The following is a 25,550-nucleotide window of genomic DNA, read 5'->3' on the forward strand; positions in this document are numbered from 1 at the left end:
GAGTTGGACTCTATCTCACAAAGCTCTCTTGGAAGAATTCAAAAAGGATCTTAAAAGAGAATTAGAAGAAAAATGGGGAAAGGAAATGAGAACTTTTCAAGAAAGTTTGGAAAAGGAAAAACAAATTATCTGAAGAAAACTCCTTAAAAAATAGATTTGATGAAATGGAAAAAGCAAAACAGATATGAAAATAGATATGAAAAAGAAACTAATTCACTGAAAAACAGAATCTGTAGGGGAAAAAATGCAATGAACAAAACACCTCATTTAAAAGTTCAAGTGGCCAAATGCAAATGAAAATTCAAAAAGCTAACTTAAGAAAATAATTCACTAAAAACTAGAATTCAGCAAATGGAAGTGAATGACTCAATGAGACTTCAAGAATCAGTCAAACAAAAAAAATTTTTTTTTTTTTAAATCAAAGAAAATATAAAATACCTCATTGGAAAAACAATTAACCTGGAAAATAGATTTAGGAGAGATAATCTAAGAATTACTGGACTTCCTGAATTCATCCTTGAAAGGAACCCCAAAATGAAAAATCATAGCTAAATTTCAAAAATTACCAAATAAAGGAGAAAATATTGTGAGAGGTCAGAAGAAAACAATTCAAATATCTAGAAGCCACAATCAGGATTATCCAGGACCTAGCAACTTCCACTTTAAAGGATCGAAGGCATGGAATTTGATATTCCAAAAGACAAAGGAACTTGAACTGCTGCCAAAAATCAACTATCTAGTAAAACCTAGCATTATCTTTCAGGGAAAAAGATGGACATTCAATGAAACAGGTGAATTTCATTTATTTCTGATAAAAAGATCAGAGCTGAATACAAATCAAAACACTGTGCCTAAATAAGATTTTAAAGGAAGATTTCAAGTCCTAAACATCATAAAATGCTTGACAATATTATCTAAATTTTCTTATCAAATTAATGATTTTTGCCTTCATAGATCTAGAAGAACTCTAATTAGTAGGAAACACTGTCAGCTGGCTCCCTTCCTCTCCAGCCCACCCCCTCCAAGCTCCTCAAGCCTGAAGAAGGAGTCTCCAGCCCAGGTACAGGCATACCTACATGTATTCATGCTGTCTTCTGTGTCTCACCATAGTCCCCACAACTGTCCCCACTCCCCCACCCCCTCCCAATGGAAAAAATTTCTAGTTGTGGCAATAATCTTCAACATGTGCTAATAGTATCTTGGCCACAGTAAGCATGAGTTTATTGAAATAAACTAAATTATATCCAAAAGAAGAGGGAAAAAAAAAAAAAACTATCTCACCCATTTGTTATTTCAATATTTACAGGAGCTAGTTTATTAGGACTCTCTTTCAGTAGTGGGTCAAATTTAAGATATAAGGACTGTTTCCTCAAGGCAGATTCCTTGAACTGAGGAGAAAAAAAGAAAAGACCCCCCAAATTAAAGTGTGGCACACAATTCAAACATCTCAAAATTTGCTTTTGATTTAAGTTCTTGTAATCAAAAATAAAAATATCTGTACATCAAATTACGCATTTAAATTCTATCAGATTTCAATTTTTAAAATTTTTAAAATAAAATTATATGCTTACTGAAGAAGTTCCAAATTGTTCCAAATAGTCGATTTCTATACCCGTACCTAAAACTGAAGAATAAAATTCACCAATAAAGCATTTCAAATGACATCAAACTTACAGAATTTCCCTTTGCCCCAACCTCTACCAACATTCACAACATCAAATAAATTTCAAACACATTGTAAAATTTAATTCTCAATTTAAAAGAAAACTTACTGACAAATGTCCATTATACTAGTCATACATACGTTATCAATTAAATTCTCCCACAACTAAAATCTTTAGGTAAAGATCTTTAGAAATTGCATTAGTAAATGAAACCTAAGAGACTAGTATACTAGTATGCAAAATATGGCTGACATATAAGCAAATATATTAGAACAGGCAGAATTAAATGTTTCCAAGAATGCCATTTACCTTGTGAAGGAGACCTGAAGTCCTCTTCAGATATAGCAGTTTCTCCCTTGACATTTGTGTCCAATTCATCCTTCTGGTGCAGTTCAGAACCAGTGGTTAATGCTGGACTAACTTGACTGCTTGTATGAACTGGAGAATCTGGAGAATTTTCCTTTATCTCCTAAAAATAGTTTTAGAGTGATATCTTGGTCCAGCAGAATCAAATATATGACAACCATGTATTCTTTCTAAAGACTTAAACAGTAACTTAACATTAAATGAAGGTCTTCTACAATGCTTATTACTTTGTAAGAACAATTTGCATGGTTAATCTATCAACATTTACCAAAGGCCTACTAAATTTTAGATACAGAAGATACACATACCAAAAAATGGAATGATTCTTATTTTCAACAAGTAAAGATCCTATGTATTGAAAGCTCTGGGAAGATGGTCTTCCCTTTCCCAAACAAAAATCTCACAAAACATCTGGGATGCCATGATATAAAAGATTCACATTCTTTCCTATCAGGCATTAATTCTCAAAACTTCTTTAAAAGATAGATAAAATTGGGAGGGAAAGCAGCTCTTGTAATTAAACACTGGATTCTGTGGTTCATATAAGCTGGCCTGTTTGATAGTCTTCCAACATCCCAAATTCCATTTCCTACCTGTAGCTTACACAGGCAGCCCTTCAGGCCCAGACACAAGCACATCCAGTTTCCCTGAATTTTTAATTCAGAAACTTCCTCCTTGAGGACTTTCCTGATCTCTACCAAAATATCTTTTACACACACACACACGCATGCACACACGCTTTCCTTCTTTCACAAATTCTTCCATGTCATGGGATACTTTGTTTTTAATTTTAAATCTTCAATTCCTAGTAAAGTTCTTAGAATGAATTAAGTGCTTTAAATGCCTACTAATTATGGCTTAAATTTGTTCTAAATATTTTCCTCCACAGTAGTAAGCATAGAGAGTACCATAGGAGAAAAGTAATTGAAAACATAAGACTAAGTTGGGGGGGGAGGTATATTACAAATAAAATTTTGAATACTTATTAGTAAGGAAAGCAACAAAAAGCACTTTTTGTTTGGAGCTACCCCAGATTTAAGTAAAGGTTCTTGCTGCCTGACTTAGAGAAAGTGACATGAGTAGAACACAACTTGCTGGATAACTGTTAAAAGTTAAATTTTAAAATACCTCCATAAGCTTAGAATCAAATGTCTTTCTTTAGATTGTTACTAATTTGTAAGTATGATAACGAAAGTCTATGGTTTATACTGAGACAACAGTATAAGTAAAGATGTTATTAAATAAAAAAAGGATAGATTATACAACATCCACTAATCCTACAAAAAATATTTAAGCTCTTTTAAGGATTCACAAAACAGTAACTTTAGACAATTTTTGGTATCTGTTCACACATTTTTAAAAAAGTTTTCATTTCATAAAAAAAGAGAGAAAGAAAGAACAGTACAGAAAAATTATTTTTCAATTGGTTTAAAAAATAGAAATAAAATTCTTGATGATCAGAATGCTGATTCTGAACATTCTACCAAGATGATAATGCTATATAAATACATAAATATATATATAAATATATATATAAATATATATATAAATATATATATATATATATATATATATATATAAATATATATATATATATACACACAAATATAAACAATACTTGGGAGAGGTTGGAGGCAAAGGAGTCATGAGAATCCACAGAAGCATAGTATGAACATTACTTAGAAACATATATATGCATCTGTATGAAATATTCTACATCTAAACAAAGACTGCATTACATATAAATGCACATACATATTATCCTCTATATAATTATACTATATAGTATCATTTTTGGAAAGCATCTGCCTCTACTTGTCAATAAAAATATCCCCTAGACCAAAGAAATCATCTCCAATACTCCCAACTAAGAACACAGTGTGGAGAACATCCTTTATAGTCTCTCTACCTTGCTATGATGAAATATACCATACCTGATCCCCAGTTATCAAAGTTTCTGTTCTTATTGGAAGTATAGATTCAGCAGCAGCAACAGGTGTAAGAACCTGCCTGAAAGCAATAAAAGAAGTTTAAAATGAAGAGCCAACAGAGATTTGAAATTTATCATATTAGCCTAGAATATCTTAGTAAAAGTTTGATGACATTTGTAACAATCTACGTTGGATACTCAAGGACAAAGAGAGAATTAGCTTTGACAGAAATGATGAAAGTTATAAATGTATGTGTTTAAAAAAAAAAAAAAACTATCATGTCACCTCTCTTACTAGACTTCTGGTGCATGAGTATCTTTGATTAGACCATAGAAAATATATTGTGGCAAAATAAAAGCAGTATAATGAGTCTATATTCATACTCTGAAATGTTGGCAATATTAGAAATATAGTGGGCCCAACATTTATTCATAATAGGTTACTAATTAGAAGTAAATCTTCTATAAAATCCATGTTAAAAAAAAAAGCATACTTGATTCTAATGGTTGCAATCTGCAAAGTAAAATAATGAGAATGTCAAAATCTGTCCAGATTTTTTTCCTCCCTCAATAGTTAATTTTTAACTCTCAATAATAAATTTAACTTGAGACTTTTGGAAGGGAAATGAAGTGTTCAGAATCTGATTAACATAGTAAATGAAGTTTATAAACTGCAAACAAAATTTTAGTATAAATAAATAAATAAATACTTCTCAATGAAATTCCAAGATTCTAATAATATAGTAAACAGCCTCCCCATTAAGGAACTTTACTTACTGACTTTTGGGTATGTCATCAATAGCAGTCATACCATTCTGCTCACTAGGAAGGCTGTCACTCTGTGCTGAGTGATTCTCTTGAAGTTCAGTGCTTTCATTACTAGATTTCTGATGATGAGGAGAAGGCTTAGATTTTTTTCCAAATGGGTTAAAATTTGGATCATCAAGCTTGTCCCAATCTAAATTATAAGATCCCTTTGGAAGAGGGTCCACATTTTCTTTATCCTGACATTTGCTATCCTTTGCCAGGTTTTTTGTCACTTTCTCCTGGGTTACAGAAGGTTTCTTAGAAAGAGATTTAATTCCAGGACCTTTTCCTAATTTTCTTGGTGGTGGCTTGACAGTAATGTTATCAGAAAAATCAAATTCTAGTTTTACAGGCTGGCATTTCAAAGGCTCAACCACATGTACAGGCTTCTCTTCTACAAGGGGAAGATCTGATAATTCAGAATGGATTGTCTTTTTTTCATCATTGCTGACAAAGTCAGAGTTACAAGCTAGCAAATGTGTTGATACACTGGCAGGCTGGATATCATCAGCTGTATTAGAAACTGGTTCTTCAGACTGTCCCGAATCCAAAGATAACTTCTGTTCTTCTTTATTGGAAACAACTCCATTCATAAGATTCTGGGTTACCACACTGCCATCAGACTCTTCCTCTAAGGCTAATACTCCTCCATTTTTTTCCTCAGTGTTTTTGTCAGTTAATGAAGCAGATTTTACACTGCCACAACTTTTCTCTGAAATTTTTTCAGGGCTTCTAGATTTTATTCCTGAGGATTCTTTAAAGTCTTCAGAAATAAATGAGTAAGTTTCATCCAATGAGAAACACTTAATTTCTTCTAAGACAAGTTCAGAGTCAGTGGTTACTACTGGAGATCTCGAAATCTGGGATGAGTTTACAAATGGGTCAAAATCCATCAGACTATCCAAGTCAATATTGTAGGAGCCACTGTTTTTCACTGGCAGCAGATCTGGATAAGGGGCAGGATTTGTTTCTTGTCTTTGAGAAGTTTCATTCATTGTTTTCCTATCAACTCCTTTGGTTACCTGATTTCTTTCAAAAAAAAAATTTAAATAAAAGTGACAAAGCTTCAAATTAATTTTAATTCATTTGAAAGAAATTATTCATAAATATACTGAATATATATTGCCCAAATATGCATTTGGCATAGAGATTTAACCTATAGTACAATGGTACTGAGAAATAATATTTATGGGGAATGTCACCCACTACAGATAATGAGATGTACCAGACTAGATAATGATTTCATTTACTGCTGTTTTTAAAATCAGACATTCAAATAGTTCTATGTTTAATCTCCATCTTATCCACCTTTGAAGCTTCCTTAAAGCTAGTTAACAGATTCAGATTATCAGCAAAAGAAATAAGATTTGAAAGAAAGCATATTTATATGAGTATGCCAAGGGCAGCAGTTAGGTAGGTAAGAAAAGGGATACAAGTGGGGATATGAAACTGAAATTATTCTTTGAGAATAATTTATACAACTATAAAATAAGACAATGAAATTGTTAGCAGAGCAATGCAGAAATGTAATCTGCAGAGAAAAATTGAAGGTTCCCTTCATTTCCCCCGAAATATTTTTATTAGCACATAGCTTCTGTTATGAATTTTGAAACTGAATCAATTGTAATAGGTCATAGTATACCAATCGCATCTATCAATAGCCGATCAAAATATGATGTTGCAATCAGAAATAAGTTGCCACCCCAGCTCCATTACTCCCTCTATCTAGCCATGAGAATTTGAAATTAGATCACTATGACTTGTCCAAAACTTACTTTTCATTTCTTGATGCAGGAGGATGAGCATCCTTTAAATCATCTGTATAATCATCCAGAGTAAAAGAGTTCTCAAATTTATTTGTCATGGTTGGGCTTAAAATTCTATTTGTCTGTGGATCCCGCAAAGGAGTTTGAAAAGTTACCTTTGTGTATAGAAATGAAAGGGAGAGAAAGAGAAAAGAACACAGAGACAGTTACATCTTAAATAATTTAAGGCCTTCAACAATAGTGTTAAGCATTATTCCTGTTTCTCTCACTAGAAAAAAAGTAGAACCCAAAAAGGAACATGGAAGATAATGTTTTTAAACACAAAAAACAAAACACACTTACTTTCATAGATTTTGCTATACTTTTTGGTGGCACATTTTCTTTCTGGGACGTACGAAAAAATGATAATGTTCCTGTTAGCTCTGGCGGTGTAAACAGGAAGTCACAAGTTTCTGCTGTTATATCAACAGTAATATTTTCGTCATTTAAGATCTGCAGACTCATTCTGGAAAAGCAAATCATCCACATAACAATGTAAGGAGTAGTTACTGAAACAGCTGGTCTTTTAGATAATCTTAACAGGAATAGAAAGGGCCGATTATTACAAATTTGACTGCTAATGTAATTCACATTATAGTGTAATATTCTATATTGGATATAGTTATACAGTAAAGTAATTAATGTCTTTAGCCTTTATTGTCAAGAAAGGCAGAACTATAAAGTTTATCCAAATATGCCTTCACAGAACTCATGGAAGCCCAAAGCTACACTCATAACTGCACTATTTGGCCTTTAAATTTCAAGTATTACTTCTACAAAGAGTATGAGGAAAATGACAAAGCTTCTTAGAAGAGCTCAACAAATCTGCTATGAAATGTAAGAGCCACACTCATTTCCCAGTTCTTAGGAATCAAGTGACCCAATTTTCAGAGAAAAGAGTTTCTACAAATTATATTAGATCTGATTGCATCACTCTGTTAGGTTCTAACATCACTCCACTATTTAAACTCCTCTGGCTGCTTCTCTATTGACTGCATTATAAAATATAAACACTTATTTGGTTTTGAAAACTCTAACACTTGCCCCCAAGTGTTTATATATATATATGTATGTATATATATACATATATGTATGTATGTATATATGTACAGAGAGAAAGAAAGTGAGAGAGAGAAGCAAGCATATTATAGATCCAGTTAAGTTAACCTTTTAACTACACCTCAACCATTGCATTCCATACCTACATCATTATCTCAAACACTACTCTCTCCTCACAAAATACCTCCTTTCCTTTAAAATGCAGCTCAAAAGTGCCCTTCCAACTGAAGCCTTTCTTGATCCATCTAATTACCTATCCTATTCCCCTTATATTTAATCTAAACATATGTATGCATATTCTTGACATCTCTATTAGTAATTAAATTCTCTGCCAATAAGGATTATTTCATTTATTTGTATCCTAAGCACCTGGAACACACTAATCAGCAAGTATTTAAGTGCCCATCAATTGGGAACTGGCCAAACAAGTTGTGATATATTATTGTGCTAACAACTTGGAAAGACTTGTATGTACTGATACAAAGTGAAATGAACAAGTGCTTGTGGCCACTCATGCACTGAAGCAGAGGCCAGGAGTGTTACTACTCTCCTTAGATCACATCACCTTGAAAGAGGTCCCTTAAGAAAACTTAAGAGGTCCCTAGAAATATCTCTAAAAACAGTTGCACAAAACTCCTGAAGCTTGGGACAGTGTACCCTACCACCTGGAAGCAGAGCCCTATCTTAACGAGTTAAAAGTCAAATAATAAACTGGAAAAGTGAAAAAACAACAGGGAGGGAAATCCTAACCACAGAAAGTTATTATGGTTATAAGGAAGATTAATTAAAATTGAGAATAGGTCCAAGAGATATTATTTTTAAATTACTGGCCTACCTGAAAGCCATGATCAATAAAGGAACTAGACATCTTTCAGGAAAATTGTTATGATATTCTAGAATCTGAGATCCCAAAATGAAAAATTTCAGTAATATTATACCCAAATTCTAGAATTTGCAGATCAAGGAAAAAATAATGTAAGCAACAAGAAAAAAAAATCAAATATACTGTGGAGCCACAGTCAAGATAAAACAAGATTTAGCAATTCTACATTAAAGAATCAGAAAGAAGGCTTGAAATGTAAATATTCCAGAGGGGGAAGGAACTAGATAAGAACCAAGAATCATCTTATCCAGAAAAATTGAGTATAATCCTTCAGAGGGAAAAAAAATGAATATTCAATGAATAGAAGACTTTCAAGCATTTTTGATGAAAAGACCAGAGCTGAATAGAAAATCTGATTTTCAAATACAAGATTCAAGAAAAGCATCAGCAACTTCGTAAGATTAAATTCTTACATTCCTACATGGGAAAATGATACTCATAACTCATAAGAACTTTTTCCATTATTATAGCAGTTAGGAATATATATATATATAGACATAATACAAGTGTGAGTTAAACATGAAAAGATAATAGTTAAAAAACAAAATTAAGGGATGAGTGAAGAATGTATTGGGAGAAAGAAAGGGAGAAATAAAATGAGATATACTGTCTCACAGAAAAAAGCTTTTGTAATAGAGAAGACAAGGGGGTAAGGAAGGGAGAGTGAATTAACCACTTTTTTTCAGAACTGGCTTAAAAAGAAAACATACACACTCATTTGGGTATAGAAATCTCTACAAGAAAATGGAAGGGGAAGGGGATTATTAGGGTGGGGAGGATAGAAATACAAGGGAAAGAAGATTGGGAGAAGAGGTAGTCAGAAGCAAAACACCTGAGGAGGGACAGGGTGAAGGGAGAGAAAGAACAGAATAAAGGAAAGGGAGGGGAATAGGATGGAGGGAAATACAGTTAACAAAACTGTGAAAATAATTTTGAAGCAAGTTTCTCTAATAAAGGCCTCATTTTTCAAACATAAAAGACAAAGTCAAATTTATAAAAATAACAATTCCCAATTGTGATCTAGAGTGATCAAAAGATATAAATAGTTTTCAAATAAACTAATCAAAGCTACCTATCTATAGCCATGCAAATGCTCTAACTTATTACTGATTGAAGAAATACAAATTAAAACAATTGTGAGCAACTGTTTTATACCTTTGGCAAAATAGGACAGAAAGAAAAATGACAAATAGGAGAAGGGATATGGGAAAAAGGAGACATTAATCCCCTGTTGATGGAGTTGTGAACTGATTCCTTCTGTAGAACAATTTGGAACTATGCCCAAAGAGCTATAAAACCATGTATCCTCTTTGACTTAGCAATAACACTACTAGGTCTGTATCCCAAAAGAGATAAACCACAAAATGGAAAAGGACCTATATGCACAAAAAATATTAATAGCAGCTTCTTTCTTGGGGGTGAAGAATTTTTTCTTTTCTTTCTTTTTTTTTTTTTAAATCATACCTTTTTATTTACAAGATATATGCATGGGTAATTTTTGAGCATTGACAATTGCAAAACCTTTTGTTCCAATTTTTCTCCTCCTTCCCCCCCCCCACCCCTCCCCTAGATGGCAGGTAGACCAATACATGTTAAATATGTTAAAGTATGTGTTAAATACAATAATGTGTATACATGTCCATACAGTTGTTTTGCTGCACAAGAAGAATCGGACTTTGAAATAATGTACAATTAACCTGTGAAGGAAATCAGAAATGCAGGGTGACAAAAATAGAGGGATTGGGAATTCTATGTAGTAGTTCATATTCATTTCCCAGAGTTCTTTCGCTGGGTGTAACTGGTTCAGTTAATTACTGCTCTATTGGAATTGATTTGATTCATCTCATTGTTGAAGAGGGCCATGTCCATAAGAATTGATCATCATATAATATTGTTGGTGAAGTATATAATGACTCAGCATCAGTTCATGTAAGTCTCTCCAAGCCTTTCTGAAAATGACCAGCCACCCTGCTGGTCATTTCTTACATAACATTCATATACCACAATTTATTCAGCCATTCTCCAATTGATGGGCATCCACCCAGTTTCCAGTTTCTGGCCACCACAAAGAGGGCTGCCACAAACATTTTGGCACATACAGGTCCCTTTCCCTTCTTTAGTATTTCTTTGGGATATAAGCCCAGTAGTAACACTGCTGGATCAAAGGGTATGCACAGTTTGATAACTTTTTGAGCGTAGTTCCAAATTGCTCTCCAGAATGGCTGGATGTATTCACAATTCCACCAACAATGTAACAGTGTCCCAGTTTTCCCACATTGGGGGTAAAGAATTCAAAATTGAAGGGATGCCCATCAATTGGAGAATGACTGAACAAATTGTGGTATGTGGTTATGATAGAATACTATTGTGCTAAAAGAAATGATGAGTAGGATGTTCTCAGAAAAACTTGGAAAATCCTCCATTAGTTCATGTAACTGAAATGCACTATGTACAAAGTAATAGCAATATCGTGGAATGGATTAGCTGTGAATGATTTAGCTATTTTCTCAGCAATACAATGATGTAATGCAACTCTAAAGGACTTAGGATAAAAAAAGCTATCCATCTCCACAGAAAGAACTGATACAGACTGACAATACTTTATAAATTTTATTTTTCTTGAGTTGTTGGTTTTGGTTTTGGGTTTTTTTTTTTTTTTGGAGGGTCTATGTTTTCTTTTACAACATGACTAAAATGGAAATGTTTTGCATAATTATACATGTATAATCTATCTCAATGGGGAGAAGGGAAAGAATTGAGAATTCAAAGTTTTAAAAACAATGTTAAAATTGATTTTATTGGGGAAAATCATTTTTACATATAACTGAGGAAAAATGCTAAATAATTTTAAATAATAATTTTATAATAATAATTTTAAATGCCCCCTCCTAAGGAAAAAAAAAAAAGATAACAGAGTTCTGGAGGAAAAATTGGGACAACCAAGGTGAGACTATCCTCTCCCCTACACTATCACTTAATATAGTAGCTCTCTATCTCTATAATTAAACGCCAGCTCTTTTGTGACTTTTAAAATCTTCCACCTCCCTTTCTAATTCTTATACACATTGTTTTTCCACTCACCTCTAAAATCACAACAACTGGCTTTCTTGTTGTTCTTTACACTCATACAAAAACAACTAAAATATCCAAATATATGTAGGAAATTAAGGCACAGTATCATCTCCTTGTAGGCAACTAAATGGTGCAATAGATAAAATTGTTGAAAAAAAGGGACAGAATATAGGTACAGATGATGGGTTTTTCAATAAACTTTCAGTTTCCCTCTTTCGTCTTTATTTCCAGCATATATTGCAGGATTCTAATCACAGGGGTTGGATTAAATATTAGTTTAAGTCTTATTTAAAAGAATAGTTGCCAGCCAGGACAACTTACAGTATGACATGGATTCTAAATGTCCTAAGACTGACAATAACACTGACAAAGTCTATGTCCTATTCAGTATGTGGCACTACTCCTAAGGATCAAAGAAATAAAGGGGGAATCACAAGGTTGAAGGCTGGCCTACTCAAAGCTATTGTGATGACCATCTTTGACAGATATGTTGAGGAAGTAGGATTCCTTTCTCAGCTGGTACAAAAAGAGGCAAAATATATTCCCTAACATCAGAAATTCAATACCCCTCATGAAACAGACTAAGCCTCTGCTCCCTTCTTCTCTTTTAGCAATGTTAAGAAATGATTTAAAAAATACCTTTAGCTAAAAATATTGTACTGATGTGAAAGAAATCCTATCAGTCTCCAATTACCAATTGTGAAATAATGTCCTGCTCTTCTTTCTCAGGAAAACACTTCTCCCAAGACCCAAGACCTAGAGAACCCTGAATGACTTACCTTGACCAAAAGTATGATGCTCTACCCTAGAGAAGAAAATAGCCTCTTAGATCATTTCAGTTAACAGAAATACCTCCAATCTATCTTTGACTAGTTGCAAAGAAGGACAGTCAAAGGATTGAATGATTTTAAAAATGACATCTAACGTATGCCAAAAATTAAGTGACTGATTCCTTTTGATGAAACAATCTTTTAATTATGATTTATGCTGTGAAAAGTTCCTTCTTTAGGAATACTACAAATTGTTAAGCTCAAAATCAAGACAGGATTATTTCTTGTTAGGGAGAGATATATTAAACTGCAGGGGTTCTCAAACTGCAGCCTGCTGAGGACGTTTATGCAGCCCACAGTGTTATGGCAAATGGGCTGAGGAGGCGGAGGCAGAGTGTGAGTTTTTGTTTTTACTATAGTCCAGCCCTCCAACAGTCTGAGGGACAGGGAACTGGCCCCCATTTTAAAAGTTTGAGGACCACTGTATGAACCAATATGGTTCTATTCTTCTTGGGTTCCTTCTCTCATTATATAAGCAGAAATGCTGAGATTAAAATAATATTAATTACATATATTATGAAAATAATAATTGTTTCTGACAGATTTGTACCTAAAATGCAGAGGACTAAATTTTTTACACATCCCACCTATAAGAATGCTTCAAGATGGTACTACTCATCATTAAAGCATACAGAGCACAAGTGTGAATGAAATGAACTTAATATATGATCATTTTTATTATGTGCCATTATCATATTTATCATAACAAAATGGAAACAGATCTCACCCAGTTCTAGACAAGGACTTTATACTACCTTTTGTCTATAATAACATTTGGCTTTAAATCACAGCACAATGCTATTATTGACAAGTATTTAGTAATCAAAAGAAATAACTTAACCCCTAAGCCTAAATTATACAAAATAAGATGAAATTTAGAAGCTTCTAAAATTTGAAGAGGGTAAAATTAAAGAACCTGAAGTCCCTGAAAATCCTTAATTAAAGCAAAATACACAAATTATATTAAACAAGTGTCAAAAATATGATTCAAAAAAGATAGGCACACATTTAATTTTTAAAAGCTCTGAGTTTGATGGCATGAATCAAGCTAATAGATTAATTATATCAAAGACAGTACTAATTCAAAAGATCTCATGAACAAATATTTCAATATTTGATAGAAAGCACAAACAAGAGCTTTCAAGACCTGTCTGCATACAATAATAGCATATACATTACCCTCAGTAAGAACTTTTTTGTTTTGTTTTTTGTTTAAATACTTTGGCTGAAAGAACTGGAGACTTATTGAAAATCTGCAGAAAGGCACTGGCAAATCATATCACTATTTGCCGCCATACACAACCTAAACATCATAATACACAAATAAAGAAACAGACAAGAAAAAGTTGCTGGAGGAAATCTGGAAAGTCAAAGTAGCACAAGGTACAAAATAAACAATTTAACATCAGTCAAAAATTGTAGTATTGAGGCTTGAAAGTCAAAGAACGAGACACACACAGGGGAGATAGAAAAGGCAGAGACAGATAGAGAAAACGAACCCCTTCTGGCTCTCTACCTAGTTACCAGAATTTCAACACCAAGAAAAAGCCAAATTGAAACAAAATAGAAGCCAATTCAATGTTTAATTACTTCATACCATGCTTTCATAGTCTGAATCACTGATCTACAGAAAAAGTTTAAACACAACCAGAAAACAATATATTGTTTAACTCTTTTTTAGGATTAGGATTGATTCACTTTCTTGTTATAGCTAACTTTTTTTTAGAGTGATCAGCCTAGCTAGCCAATGGCATAATCTCCCCACGAGGCATGCCTTAATGGTGTCTGCAACCTCTTTAACTACTAAACTGTTTTCTTTACTAAACCCTTATGGATTTAGCCTATTTTTAGCAGTGTAATAAAATCTTTAATCTTTGACTTATAGGTCTACAGATTCGTTTGAGACCATTTGCAACACCAGTCCATAATTTCAATATGCTTTTGAGATACCACTCTATATCCCATTATTTAGTGGCTAATACCATCATTTTGGTTGTTTTGGTATAGGGAGCATCTATAACCTCAACACTATGATTAAACAAGTGAATTTACAATCTTGAGTTCACAGTTGTGAGGCCTACTATCAGAACTTGTAATTGCCATCCCTATAAAATCATAATTTATATTGATTAAGTTAGGATTCCAATGAAATTGGGATCCAAATAATTATCTATCATAGTTTTGGAGTAAGAGTAGGGGAATACCCATTTTTAAATGAAGAGGGGCTCCATCACGTTAATTTTCATGGAGGTGTAACAACTTTGGAAAGGAACCTAAGAGGAACCTCAGGTAAGGCAAATGATCCTTTCCTGATCTGATCTTGTTTTTGTCTCAAAAGAAAATATATTGGCTGAGGAACAAAAAGGTCATCATTAAACTAGCCATGCCAAAGGAACATTTCTACTGACTGCCTTTTCTTATGGTACTGTAATTCAGTTCCACCCAGGTGCTAAAGATTTGTAAAATGGATGCAAGTATAGGGAAGTTGCTAGTGTATCTGACATCCATGTGGGAAATGGTTCTCAGTAAAAACACACCACCACCACTACTATAATGTCAACTGATCTAAGTGAAGAATTGTTTAGGAAGTCAGTTTTAAGTCCATTATAGTCCTGCCTAGCCTTAAATTTATCATCTCTCCTATTTAAAAGGGCATCAAACTAAAACATCTTCATAATAACCTGCTTTACATGGATGATGTCAAACTATTTGATTCCCCTGAATAACACAATAGTTCCTTCAGTTTGTGCCAATTTTTTCTAATCAAAAAGTTATTTGTATTTGATAAGCATAAAATTTCTAATACACAGCAGAGATAGATAGGAACGGAAGCCTCTGAGCTAGAATATGAAAATAAATCGATGAATTAAGGCAATACTTACTGAGTTACATATATAAAATACACACAAGATACATCTAGCATAAGACTATTATGAAGAAAGCTGTGTATGAATGTGTTAGGAGATTTACTGGAATTCAGAAATCAAAGCTCAATGAAAATGATTATGTTTAAAGTAATCTCCTACACAATACCAGATATTAAACTTTCAACAGTTTAAATGAACCATGACAGATTTGGAAAATACCTTACCAAAAACCTATATAATAGTAAAACAAAAATAAAAACAAAAAAACCTGCATCATCCTCTGCAGAAGTCAACTCTAGAAATATTTAACAATTCCTTAGCTAAGGAAGATAAGAGTTAACATTCTCAAGAGCACATGATAAATAGGTGAATAATGAACAGAAATATTTAACAGATATCATTTCACTTTATAATAATAAAGAAACTGGAACAGGTACCTTGCTATCAAATTTATCAAATGTAGCAGTTTACCCTTAGATGGAGACTATAAAACAATCAACAGGAGTAGAGGCTAGAGTCCTCCATAGTTCTCTTGAACTGTGAGTATTATGCCAACAAAGTGTTTAAAAAAAACCTGGTAGTCCCTGCCCTCAAGGACTTACAATCTTATGGAAAACACAGCATACAAATATATACAAAGTAAACACAGGATAAATAGGAAATATTAACTGAGGAAAAGCACTAGAATTAAGAGGAGTTGGCCAAGGCTTCCATTAAAAAGAATTTTCGTTGGCACTTAAAGGAAATCAAGGACGTCAGCAATTGGAGCAGAGAAGGGAGAATGTTCCAATAATGGGGCAATCACAGGAAACTGCCCTGAGCTGAGAATGTCAACAAGGAAGTCAGTGTCATTGGAAGAAAGATATATGTCAGGGAATAAGATGTTAGAAGATCGTACAGGTAGGAGGGGGCCAGATCACAGAAGGACTGACTTTATATGTCAACCAAAATATTTTGTATTTATTTGTATCTGGAGGCAACAGGTTACTAGAGTAAATTGAGTAGAGGGAATGACATGATAGCATCATGATTCTGAATACTGTAGACCAGAGCTTCTTAAACTTTTTCCATTCTTGACCCTTTTTCATCTAAGAAATGTCTACATGACTCCAGGTATACAGGTATATAAAACAGGCATATAAATCAAACATTTACTGATAATAAATGATAATTTTGCAACCCTGCATTCAGTTACAGGAACCCATGTGGAGTTGTGACTCAAAAATAGGCTACAAAAATGTATCTCCTACCATATGATTAACAAGATAAAACCTCAGGGTTAAATTATACATCAGAATCTCACAATCTTAATTATCTAACAAATGACAAATCTTTATCTTACAAATACTACCTCAATAAAATCTGAGATTTCAATCAATTAACTATACTGGAACCAGAGCCTTTTTACAGACCAAATACTATCCAAAATCCACTTGTACAATGATGCATAAAAAAAATTGAAAAGGTATCACCATAAAAATCAATCAAGTATTTATTAAGTATAATCTATGCCAAACACTGTAATAAATTGTTAGGGACACAAAAAACAAAAATGAAATGGCTCCTGCCCTCAAGGATCTTATATTTTAGCACAAGAGGCAACATGTACATATTAGGTATATAAGGCAGATACAAAGTAACATTAATCTTGAAAGAGAAGCCAGAACTGGCAGCTGAAGGCTAAGGGCTAGGGAAGGCAGGATTTGGAGACTAGGAAACTTCCTAAAGCAAGTAACTTTTGATCTGAGTCTTAAAAGAAAACTAGGGAATCCATAAGAATATCATTCCAGCCGTAGAAAAAAAAAGGTTTTAGCTGGAAAAAGTACATACCCCCCAGACAAGAACAATCTCCCAAAGCTTCAGTTTCCTAGTCTGTAAAATGGAGATAATATTCTTGTCCTCCTTAGCTTACAAGGTTGTTGTGAGAAAAATATTCTGCAAAATCTTTTTTTTTTTTAAATCCCCTGAGGCTGGGGTTAAGTGACTTGCCCAGGGTCACACAGCTACGAAGTGTTAAGTGTTGGAGATCACATTTGAACTCGGGTCCTCCAGAATTCAAGGCTGGTGCTCTATCCACTGCGCCACCTAGCTGCCCCAATTCTGCAAAATTTAAAGCACTAGAAATCCTATTTCAATTTTACAGAGGAAAAAACTGAGAGGAAAAAAGGTTAAACAATTTGCTCATGGTTGTAGCATTCTTGTTTGGTTTTCTGGAGGTCTCTGGGGCAGTCTTCGTTTCAGCAGATTAATCACCTGGAAAATAGCCAGGAGTTAAAGTCCAAATCCTTTATTGTCTCCTTCACTTGGTGCTCAGCTAACTTTCTCATGGCCTTCAGACTGGACTAGGTTTCAGTGGAGAAAATGCAGGACAGGCCACCAAGGTGGTGTGAGATGAAGTGAGTCTGAGTCCAAGGGTTTGTGCTTAAGCCTCCAGTCACCACAAAGGTGGACGATGAATAAATCTGTCTCTGCCTCCCAGCTTATACGCTCTACACTGAGTATAAACCAATCATATCACTAGGAAACCATTATTTGTTGTAAGATTAAATCAATCATGCTGAACTTATATAAGCACCATGCTAAACTACATAACCATTGTCTCATCAATTCTACTGAACATCTTGTAAGAGTCCTTGTTTCAGAGTTCTGGCCCATAACACAAGGTCACACAAGCTAGGAAGTATTAGGTTGGATTTGAAACCAAATCTTCATAAATTCCAGAGCACCTCATCTACACCTCATCTGTGAGGAAGATCACCCTTGTGGCAACCAGCACTAGGCCCTCAAAAAGGTGGGCTTCTGTACACAGCAGCAGTCTTCTGTTAAAGGGACACCCACAAGGTTTAAGCTCCCCACCTCAATGTAAAAGTCATTGTGGGGCTAGATATTCAGTTATTACCATGCTATTAGAAACCAATTAATAATAGAGCATAGAATGAGTAAAAAGCATTTAATTGAAGGGGGAAAGGGAGAAAGACTGACTTTTTTGCTATTTCTGGCACAGGGTACTCCATATGGGGCATTTCCAGAAGCTGTCCTCCACATTTGGAATGCACCTCTCCTGGCTCCCCTAACTTCCCTTCAAGTCTTAGCTTCTTTCCCAACAGTTCTTAATTCTAGTGCCTTTACTCTGAAGCAGTCCCCAGTTGATCCTGATTACATCTTGTTTGCATGTTTTCTCCTCATTATACTGGGAATTCTGGGAGAACAGGGACTGTTTTTTGTTTTGTCTTTCTCTGCTATTCCAGGGTTTAACACAGAGTATGGCACATAGTAGGTGCTTAATAAATGTTAGCTGACTGAAAAGGAAACAAATACTGGAAAGAATTAACAATTACTCTCCTTCAGTAACCCCACACAGAAAAGAAACCCAAAGCTTTTCAAAGCAGACCTAGAGAGAGGTCAAAATCAAGATGAAACTCCCATCATCCAGTTGTACAGAAGTCCTAATTCAAATACAAAAAGCAGTAATTGTATCCACCTGTGCAGCACTACCAGGACTACCAGAACAAATTGATTGTTTCTGTTTGAACTCCGATGAAAACAATAATAGTCACTAACTGGTGAGTTTCAGTAACTGACATTTACACAAGCTGTAAGAGTTACAGTATGATAAGTGTGGAAATACATTTAGAATTATTGCACTTATACTGGATTACTTGTTTAGTGAAGTAGGAAGGAGAGAAGGGGAAAAAAAGGAATACGAGGTTTTGCAAGGGTGAATATTGAAAACTATCTTTGCATGTATTATGAAAAACAAAAAGTTATACAAGCTGTAAGAGTTACAGTATGATAAGTGTGGAAATACATTTAGAATTATTGCACTTATACTGGATTACTTGTTTAGTGAAGTAGGAAGGAGAGAAGGGGAAAAAAAGGAATACGAGGTTTTGCAAGGGTGAATATTGAAAACTATCTTTGCATGTATTATGAAAAACAAAAAGTTATGATTTCTTTTTAAGTTGCCTTTGTATAGCATTTTAAGAGTTGCAAAGTCCTTTTTTATGCTTCACAAAAATCCTGCTTTAGTAGATTCTGTTATTGTCCCTTTTACCACTTAGGGAGTGGAAGGAGAGGCAATAAGTATCTAATAAAGCACCTACTGTGTGCCAGGCATTGTTTAAAGCACTTCACAACTGATCTCTCACGTGAACTTTGCAACTCTAATAGATAAGTGACGACGTTGTCACTCTTGTTTTATATATGAGAACACTGAGACAAACAGGAGTAAAGTGATTTGGCCAAGGTCACACAGCTAGTGAGCGAGGATGAATGTGAATGCAAATCTTCCTGATTCCAAGTGCGCGCAGTGCCTCAGAGTGAAGAAGGTGCCGCTCAGAGAGGTTCAGACGTGGGCCCAGGGGCACACAGCTCCCTCGTGCTAGGAGGATTTGAATTCAGTTCTTCCTCACTTACAAGTCCTGCTCTCCCCTTCTACCTCTCCCCTTCTCTTTCTCTCTATTCAAACTGCCTTTGTGAAATACAGGGCCTGACCTACATACCCCCACCGCTGTCCCCTCCCCCAGCTCCCAGGCCCACCGGCCTCGCCCACCCTCCGGAGAGCCACTGCCTCGGACAACCGTCAGCCCCGCAGAGAGAGGGGGCAGGGAGACATGATGCTCCTACCTGCCAGGATAAGGCTCGTAGGCCACGAACGCAGACGAGGGAGAAGAAGGGAGCCCGACCCGGGGACGGGAAAGCGCCGGAGCTGGAAAGCTCAACAAATATAAAAGTCCAGAGCGACTACACCTCGAACGCTCCTCCCCCGTGCCGCCGAGATTCAAATAGGAACAGTCGGCCCCTTTCAGCCAATCAGAGCGCTGTCCAGAGAGCGCGTGCGCGGAGGGGGGCTCGCGCCGACTCCGTCGTTCCAAGGGGGAGTCGCCGCAAGCCTTGTACGCTATTCCTGCTCGGCCTACCGGGGGCATCCCTCCCAGTCCCTGGGAGGAAGTGGTAGCACCGGGAGCAGATTGGCTCTGACGAAAGGTCCGTTTCCGGTCGCGCGGTAAAGGTTGGGAAATGGAGTCTCAGCAGTGGAACTTCTCTGTGGAGGACAAAGTCAGAGCAATTAAGATTTTTTGCCATTAAAAAGATGCAAAAAATATAGGTAGATTTATATGATATATGGCAAATCTGCATAACCTACATCGTTTAAGTTAAACTTTCATCTATATCGTGCTGCCTCTTTCTTTTTTCTCTTTTCTTTTCTTTCTTTCTTTTTTTTTTTTTTTTTTGAGGCTGGGGTTAAGTGACTTGCCCAGGGTCACACAGCTAGGAACTGTTAAGTGTCTAAGGTCAAATTTGAATTCAGGGCTTATCCACTGTGACATAGAGCTGCCCGGCCTGTGTCTTTCTTAGGCAAATACAAAGATAAAGTCAGATTTCCTGTCAATATCACAAACCACAGAAAATTACACTCCTAGAGAACACTTTGCTCATTGTCCTTTAAAAAAAAAAGTTGCAAAAATATTTTCTGCATAATGAAATGAATGAATGAAAAGGCATTTATTACATGCTTATTATGTACCAAGTACTTTGCCAAATGTTAATAATGCAGATAAAAAAAAAAAAAAAGTCTGCCTGCCCTCAAGCAGCTTATATTCCAAAAAAGAATGGATCTTCACCTTTTTTCCATCATCGAAACCTGTTGGCATTCTGGCAAAAGTATAATGTTATAATGTTTTTAAATGCACAAAATAAAATACATAGACAAATGATGAAAGCCAATTATGTTGAAATACTTAACAAAAAATATTTTTAAAAAAACACAAATTGTAGACCCAGCATAAGAATCTTTGTGATTCCCAAGGCTGTACCATTTTAAGTTTCCCTTAGAAGTAGCTTTTTATAGAGTAAGACAATAAAACCCATCAGAAAAGTTATCACAAGAAGGTGATTCAGATAACATCATTGGTCAGTGTAGTGAAGAAATTTGTAGAATCTTAGACCTTTATACTTAGAAGAGACCCCAGAGAGCTTTTGCGTTATTCAATCATTTTAGTCCTGTCTGACTCTTACCCCCATTGGAATTTCTTGGCAAAGATACTGGTGTGGTTTGCCATCTCCTTCTGCAGCTCATTTTACAGATGAAGAAACTGAGGCAAAACTAGGATTAATGACTTGCCCAGGATCACACAACCACAAAATTTCTAAAGCCAGATTTAGACTCAGATGTTCCCAACTTCAAGTCCAGTGTATTATCTATTACACCACGTAGAGCATTTAGTCTAAATTTCTTCTCAATGCAGTAACATCCTATATTAATAATTCACATTTCTTGAGGTTTACAAAACACTTTCTTCATAATAGCTCTGTCAGGTGGATTGTGAAATATTATTCCATTATACAGATGAGTTTCTGAAAGGCTGAGACTTCTCTATCATATAACAGCTAGCAAGTGTTTGAGGAGGGATTCAACACTGTATTTCTACAGCCTTCATCTTAATAGGACTCTTATTGGTCTCATTCTGTATACTGTATCTTTTTACTGGAGCTTAAAATGGAGTTGTTTTTCCCCCAGCTGCTCTCTCACCCTATTTTCATATATTAAAATAACAAATAACAATGCATCAAGGATGTTCTGTTATTTCACCAGTCCATGAGAACTTCATTAAAGTTAACTTCACAGATTAAAAATTTCTATGATTTATTAATAAATCTTAGGAAGGTGCTCAGAGAACTTTAGTGACTTGCCAAGGATAACACAGCACATAAAGTGTCAGAAGCAGGAATTCCTGACTTTTACACCACCATTGTTTCTCAAATTACATCCCCACCAACTCTGACTTCTTTTACAAGCCCAAAAAACAACAACTGCTCATCAAGAACAAGTGACACAACAACCAACTTTGATATTATACGAAATGTTCCATTGTAGTAGTTCTTGAACCTCAAAACAAAATTAATCATACAGTTTATCAGATTATGACTGCCTTTCAGGCATTTATATTACTTTAGTCACACATATATCTTGTTTCTGCTAATTTTACTATAGATATCAGTTCATATAAGCATTCCCATGTGTCTGAATTGGTTGCATTCGGAGGAAAGTTGATAAAGTTGGAATTCAGGAGGAAGGATTAGATGTGAATTATTATGAAAGTAGAACTCTCAAGATTTGTTCTGTGTGACCCTGGGCAAGTCATTTAATCCCAATTGCCTCAGCAAAAAAAAAAAAAAAAAAAAAAAAAAAAAAAAAAAATTGTCAATTAATTGGATCTATAGCCTAAATAAGGGATTGAAGAGATTGAAAGATTGGAATAATTTCAAATTTAAAAAAAGTTTGAGAAAAGAGAGTTTTCTTTTCTTTTCTTTTTAGAGAACAGTGGAAAGGAATAATGAGTTCTAATTTGGACATGTTGAGTTGAAAATGTCACCAGGATATTCATTTTTAATTTTCCAATGGAGGATTGGTGATATGGCATTAAAAACTCAGGAGAGAGTTTGAGAGTTGTTTGCATAAAGATGACAGTAAATAATCCCAGTGTCACATCCTTTAAATGACTTTTCCTCATTTCTCCAGTTGTTTGTGTCCCCCTCCCCACTAAAGGGCAGGAACTCTAGAGAAACATTACACTCTGTATTTATTTTATCAATATTTTGCTATTTATTTACCAAGAGCAAACACTCTCAATTTTGTCATAGTTCCAATAGGTGCTTATTGATAGGCTTTTTGAATGACTGAAACAGCTCTTTCCTGCAAGGAACTTATGCTATCCTATTGAAAGGACACAATATAGACACAAAGGCTTTTTTTGTTTTTTGTTTTTGGGTTTTTTTTTAAAGTAAATTCAAGGACAGAAAGCACTGGTAAATAAAGAAATCCATTTTGAGGCCTTGAAGGAAGATAAGGATTTGAAGATAAGAAAGAAGGAATATTTCAAGCAAGGACAAATGTGTATCCAAAGGCATGGAGGTAGAAGTTTGGGAAATAACTGATAGTCTATTTTAGCAGAAATGGAGTTCCACTATGCCCAAAAAACTATTAAACTCTGCATACCTTTTGATCCAGCAGTGTCTCTACTGAGTCTGTATCCCAAAGAGACCAGAAAAAAAAAGAGAAAATGACCCACATGTGCAAAAATGTTTGTCAACAGCTCTTTTTTTTAGTGGCAAGGAACTGGAAACTGGGTGGATGCCCATCAGTTAGGGAATGGCAGAATAAGTTATGGTATGTGAATGTAATGAGTTATTATTGTTCTATCACAAATGATCAGCTGTGGATGTAGCCCTCTTCAACAATGAGATGAACCAAATCAGTTCCAATAGAGCAGTAATGAACTGAACCAGCTACACCCAGTGAAAGAACTCTGGGAGATGACTATGAACCACTGCATAGAATTCCCAATACACCTATTTTTGTTGCATGCATTTTTTATTTCCTTCACAGGCTACTTGTACACTGTTTCAAAGCCCGATTCTTCTTGTGCAGCAAAATAACTGTTTGGACATGTATACATATATTGTATTTAACTTATACTTTAACATATTTAACATGTATTGGTCAACCTGCCATCTTGGGGAAGGGGAGGGGGGAAAGAGGGGAAAAGTTGGAACAGAAGGTTTTGCAATTGTCAATGCTGAAAAATTACCCATGCATATATCTTGTAAATAAAAAGCTATAATAAATCAAAAAAAAAAAAAAAAAAGAACGAAAAGAAAAGAAAAAGAAAAAGAAAGAAATGACCAGCAGGATGAAAACAGAAGGGCCTGAAGAGACATACATGAACTGATGCTAAGTGAAATGAATAGAAACAAAAGAACATTGTAACAGCAACAGCAAGCTTATGCAATGATCAACTGATGGACATGGCTCTTCTCAACAATGAGGTGATTCAGACCAATTCCAATAGACTTATGATAGAGAGAACCATTTGTATCCAGGAGGAAGACTATGGGGACTGAATGTGGATCACAACATAGTATTTTCATCTTTTTGTTGTTGTTTGCTTGCTTTTTTTTTTCCTTCTTGATCTGATTTTTCTTGTTCAGCATAAATGTGCTGTTAGAAAGGAGGTAAGGGGAAGAGAGGGAGAAAAATTTGAAACAAGATTTTGCAAAGGTGAATGCTAAAAAATGTCTTTGCATATATTTTGAAAATAAAAAGCTATTATTAAAAAAAGAAATGGAATTACAGAATAGGAATAGTATGAAATAAGACTGAAAAAGGTGGGAAGGAGCTAAGTTGTGGGAGACTTTAAATGCTTATCTTAAAAAAAAACTGATTCTCAACTTTTTTTTCCTCAGTATCCTTTATGCTTTTTAAAAATTGAGAACCCCCCCAAGAGCTATTGATGAACATCATTTTGACCTCATAGATCCTCTGAAAGGATCCCTGAAGAACCATCAAGATGAGCACTTTGGAGCTACAAAAGATCTTTGAGCAGAAAAGTAATATAGTCAAACCTGTATCTTGGAAATTTTGTCAGCTGATCCATCTCCCAGTTTTATTCTGACTTTTCTTATCACCTGTCTTCATTCAACTTGTCCCCATGCCTTTAATGGACTTGCCTGATATCTATCTCTGTCAAAATTCCTTCCAAGTAGAAAGTGTTTATGATAAAGGCCTCATTTCTAAACTACATTGAGAGCTGAGTCAGATTTATAAGAATAGAAATTATTTCCCAATTAATAAATGGCAAAAGACCATGGACAGGCAGTTTTTAGATGAAATTAAAGCTCTCTATATATTAAAAAATGCTCTAAATCACTGTTAGAGAACACTAGTTAAACAGAACATATATGTATATGTGTGCATGTATACATATATGTACATGACACGGACATGCATATGTGTATGCACATACACACACACACACATATATATATACCCCAAAACACACATACACTGTATCTATAGCTAATCTTTAAAATTGGAGTAACTTTTTAAAGCCAGCCCAATGATGTAAGGTCGACAAAGTGAGGTGATTTGCCCTGGATCTCATAAGTCCTGCTTCTGTCCCAGTGGGACCATCACTTAAATACTGAGGTGCTGTAGAAGGAGGGGGCTGCTCCTTGGGTTGAAGATAACCTTTCCCTCTTTTTGCCCAGGGTCTTGATGATTGATGGTTGGAAGTATCCCACTTGTCTTTGTACAAGAGCATTGGGTGACGTGGGAGCTATTTAATGCGAATATTGGGAATTGCAGAAAAACAGAACATGTCCCCTGCCAAAGACAATAATGTGTCTCACAGGGTCTGTGGAGCCAAGGGTCCCAAGGCAAAACCACTGTGACATCTCAGCTACATCTCCAGCTGACACAGCCCCC

General features: G+C 35.0%; 1 protein-coding gene across 1 annotated transcript in view; it reads right to left on the reverse strand.

The window, feature by feature from the left end:
- The window catches only part of TACC3 (transforming acidic coiled-coil containing protein 3), a 32,442-nt gene extending 12,367 nt beyond the window's left edge, over positions 1 to 20,075 (reverse strand). Inside the window, exons 1-8 of the mRNA XM_074273562.1 lie at positions 19,910 to 20,075; positions 6,876 to 7,038; positions 6,543 to 6,688; positions 4,738 to 5,796; positions 3,965 to 4,040; positions 1,974 to 2,133; positions 1,572 to 1,624; positions 1,282 to 1,388 (exon numbers count right to left, since the gene is read on the reverse strand). Of these exons, the coding sequence (XP_074129663.1) occupies positions 1,282 to 1,388; positions 1,572 to 1,624; positions 1,974 to 2,133; positions 3,965 to 4,040; positions 4,738 to 5,796; positions 6,543 to 6,688; positions 6,876 to 7,037 (1,763 nt within the window). The 5' untranslated portion in view covers position 7,038; positions 19,910 to 20,075. The remainder of the gene's footprint in view (positions 1 to 1,281; positions 1,389 to 1,571; positions 1,625 to 1,973; positions 2,134 to 3,964; positions 4,041 to 4,737; positions 5,797 to 6,542; positions 6,689 to 6,875; positions 7,039 to 19,909) is intronic.
- Between the last annotated feature and the right edge of the window lie 5,475 nt (positions 20,076 to 25,550).

The sequence above is a fragment of the Sminthopsis crassicaudata genome, chromosome 6, assembly GCF_048593235.1.
Source record: "Sminthopsis crassicaudata isolate SCR6 chromosome 6, ASM4859323v1, whole genome shotgun sequence".
NCBI classification, from domain to species: Eukaryota; Metazoa; Chordata; class Mammalia; order Dasyuromorphia; family Dasyuridae; genus Sminthopsis; species Sminthopsis crassicaudata.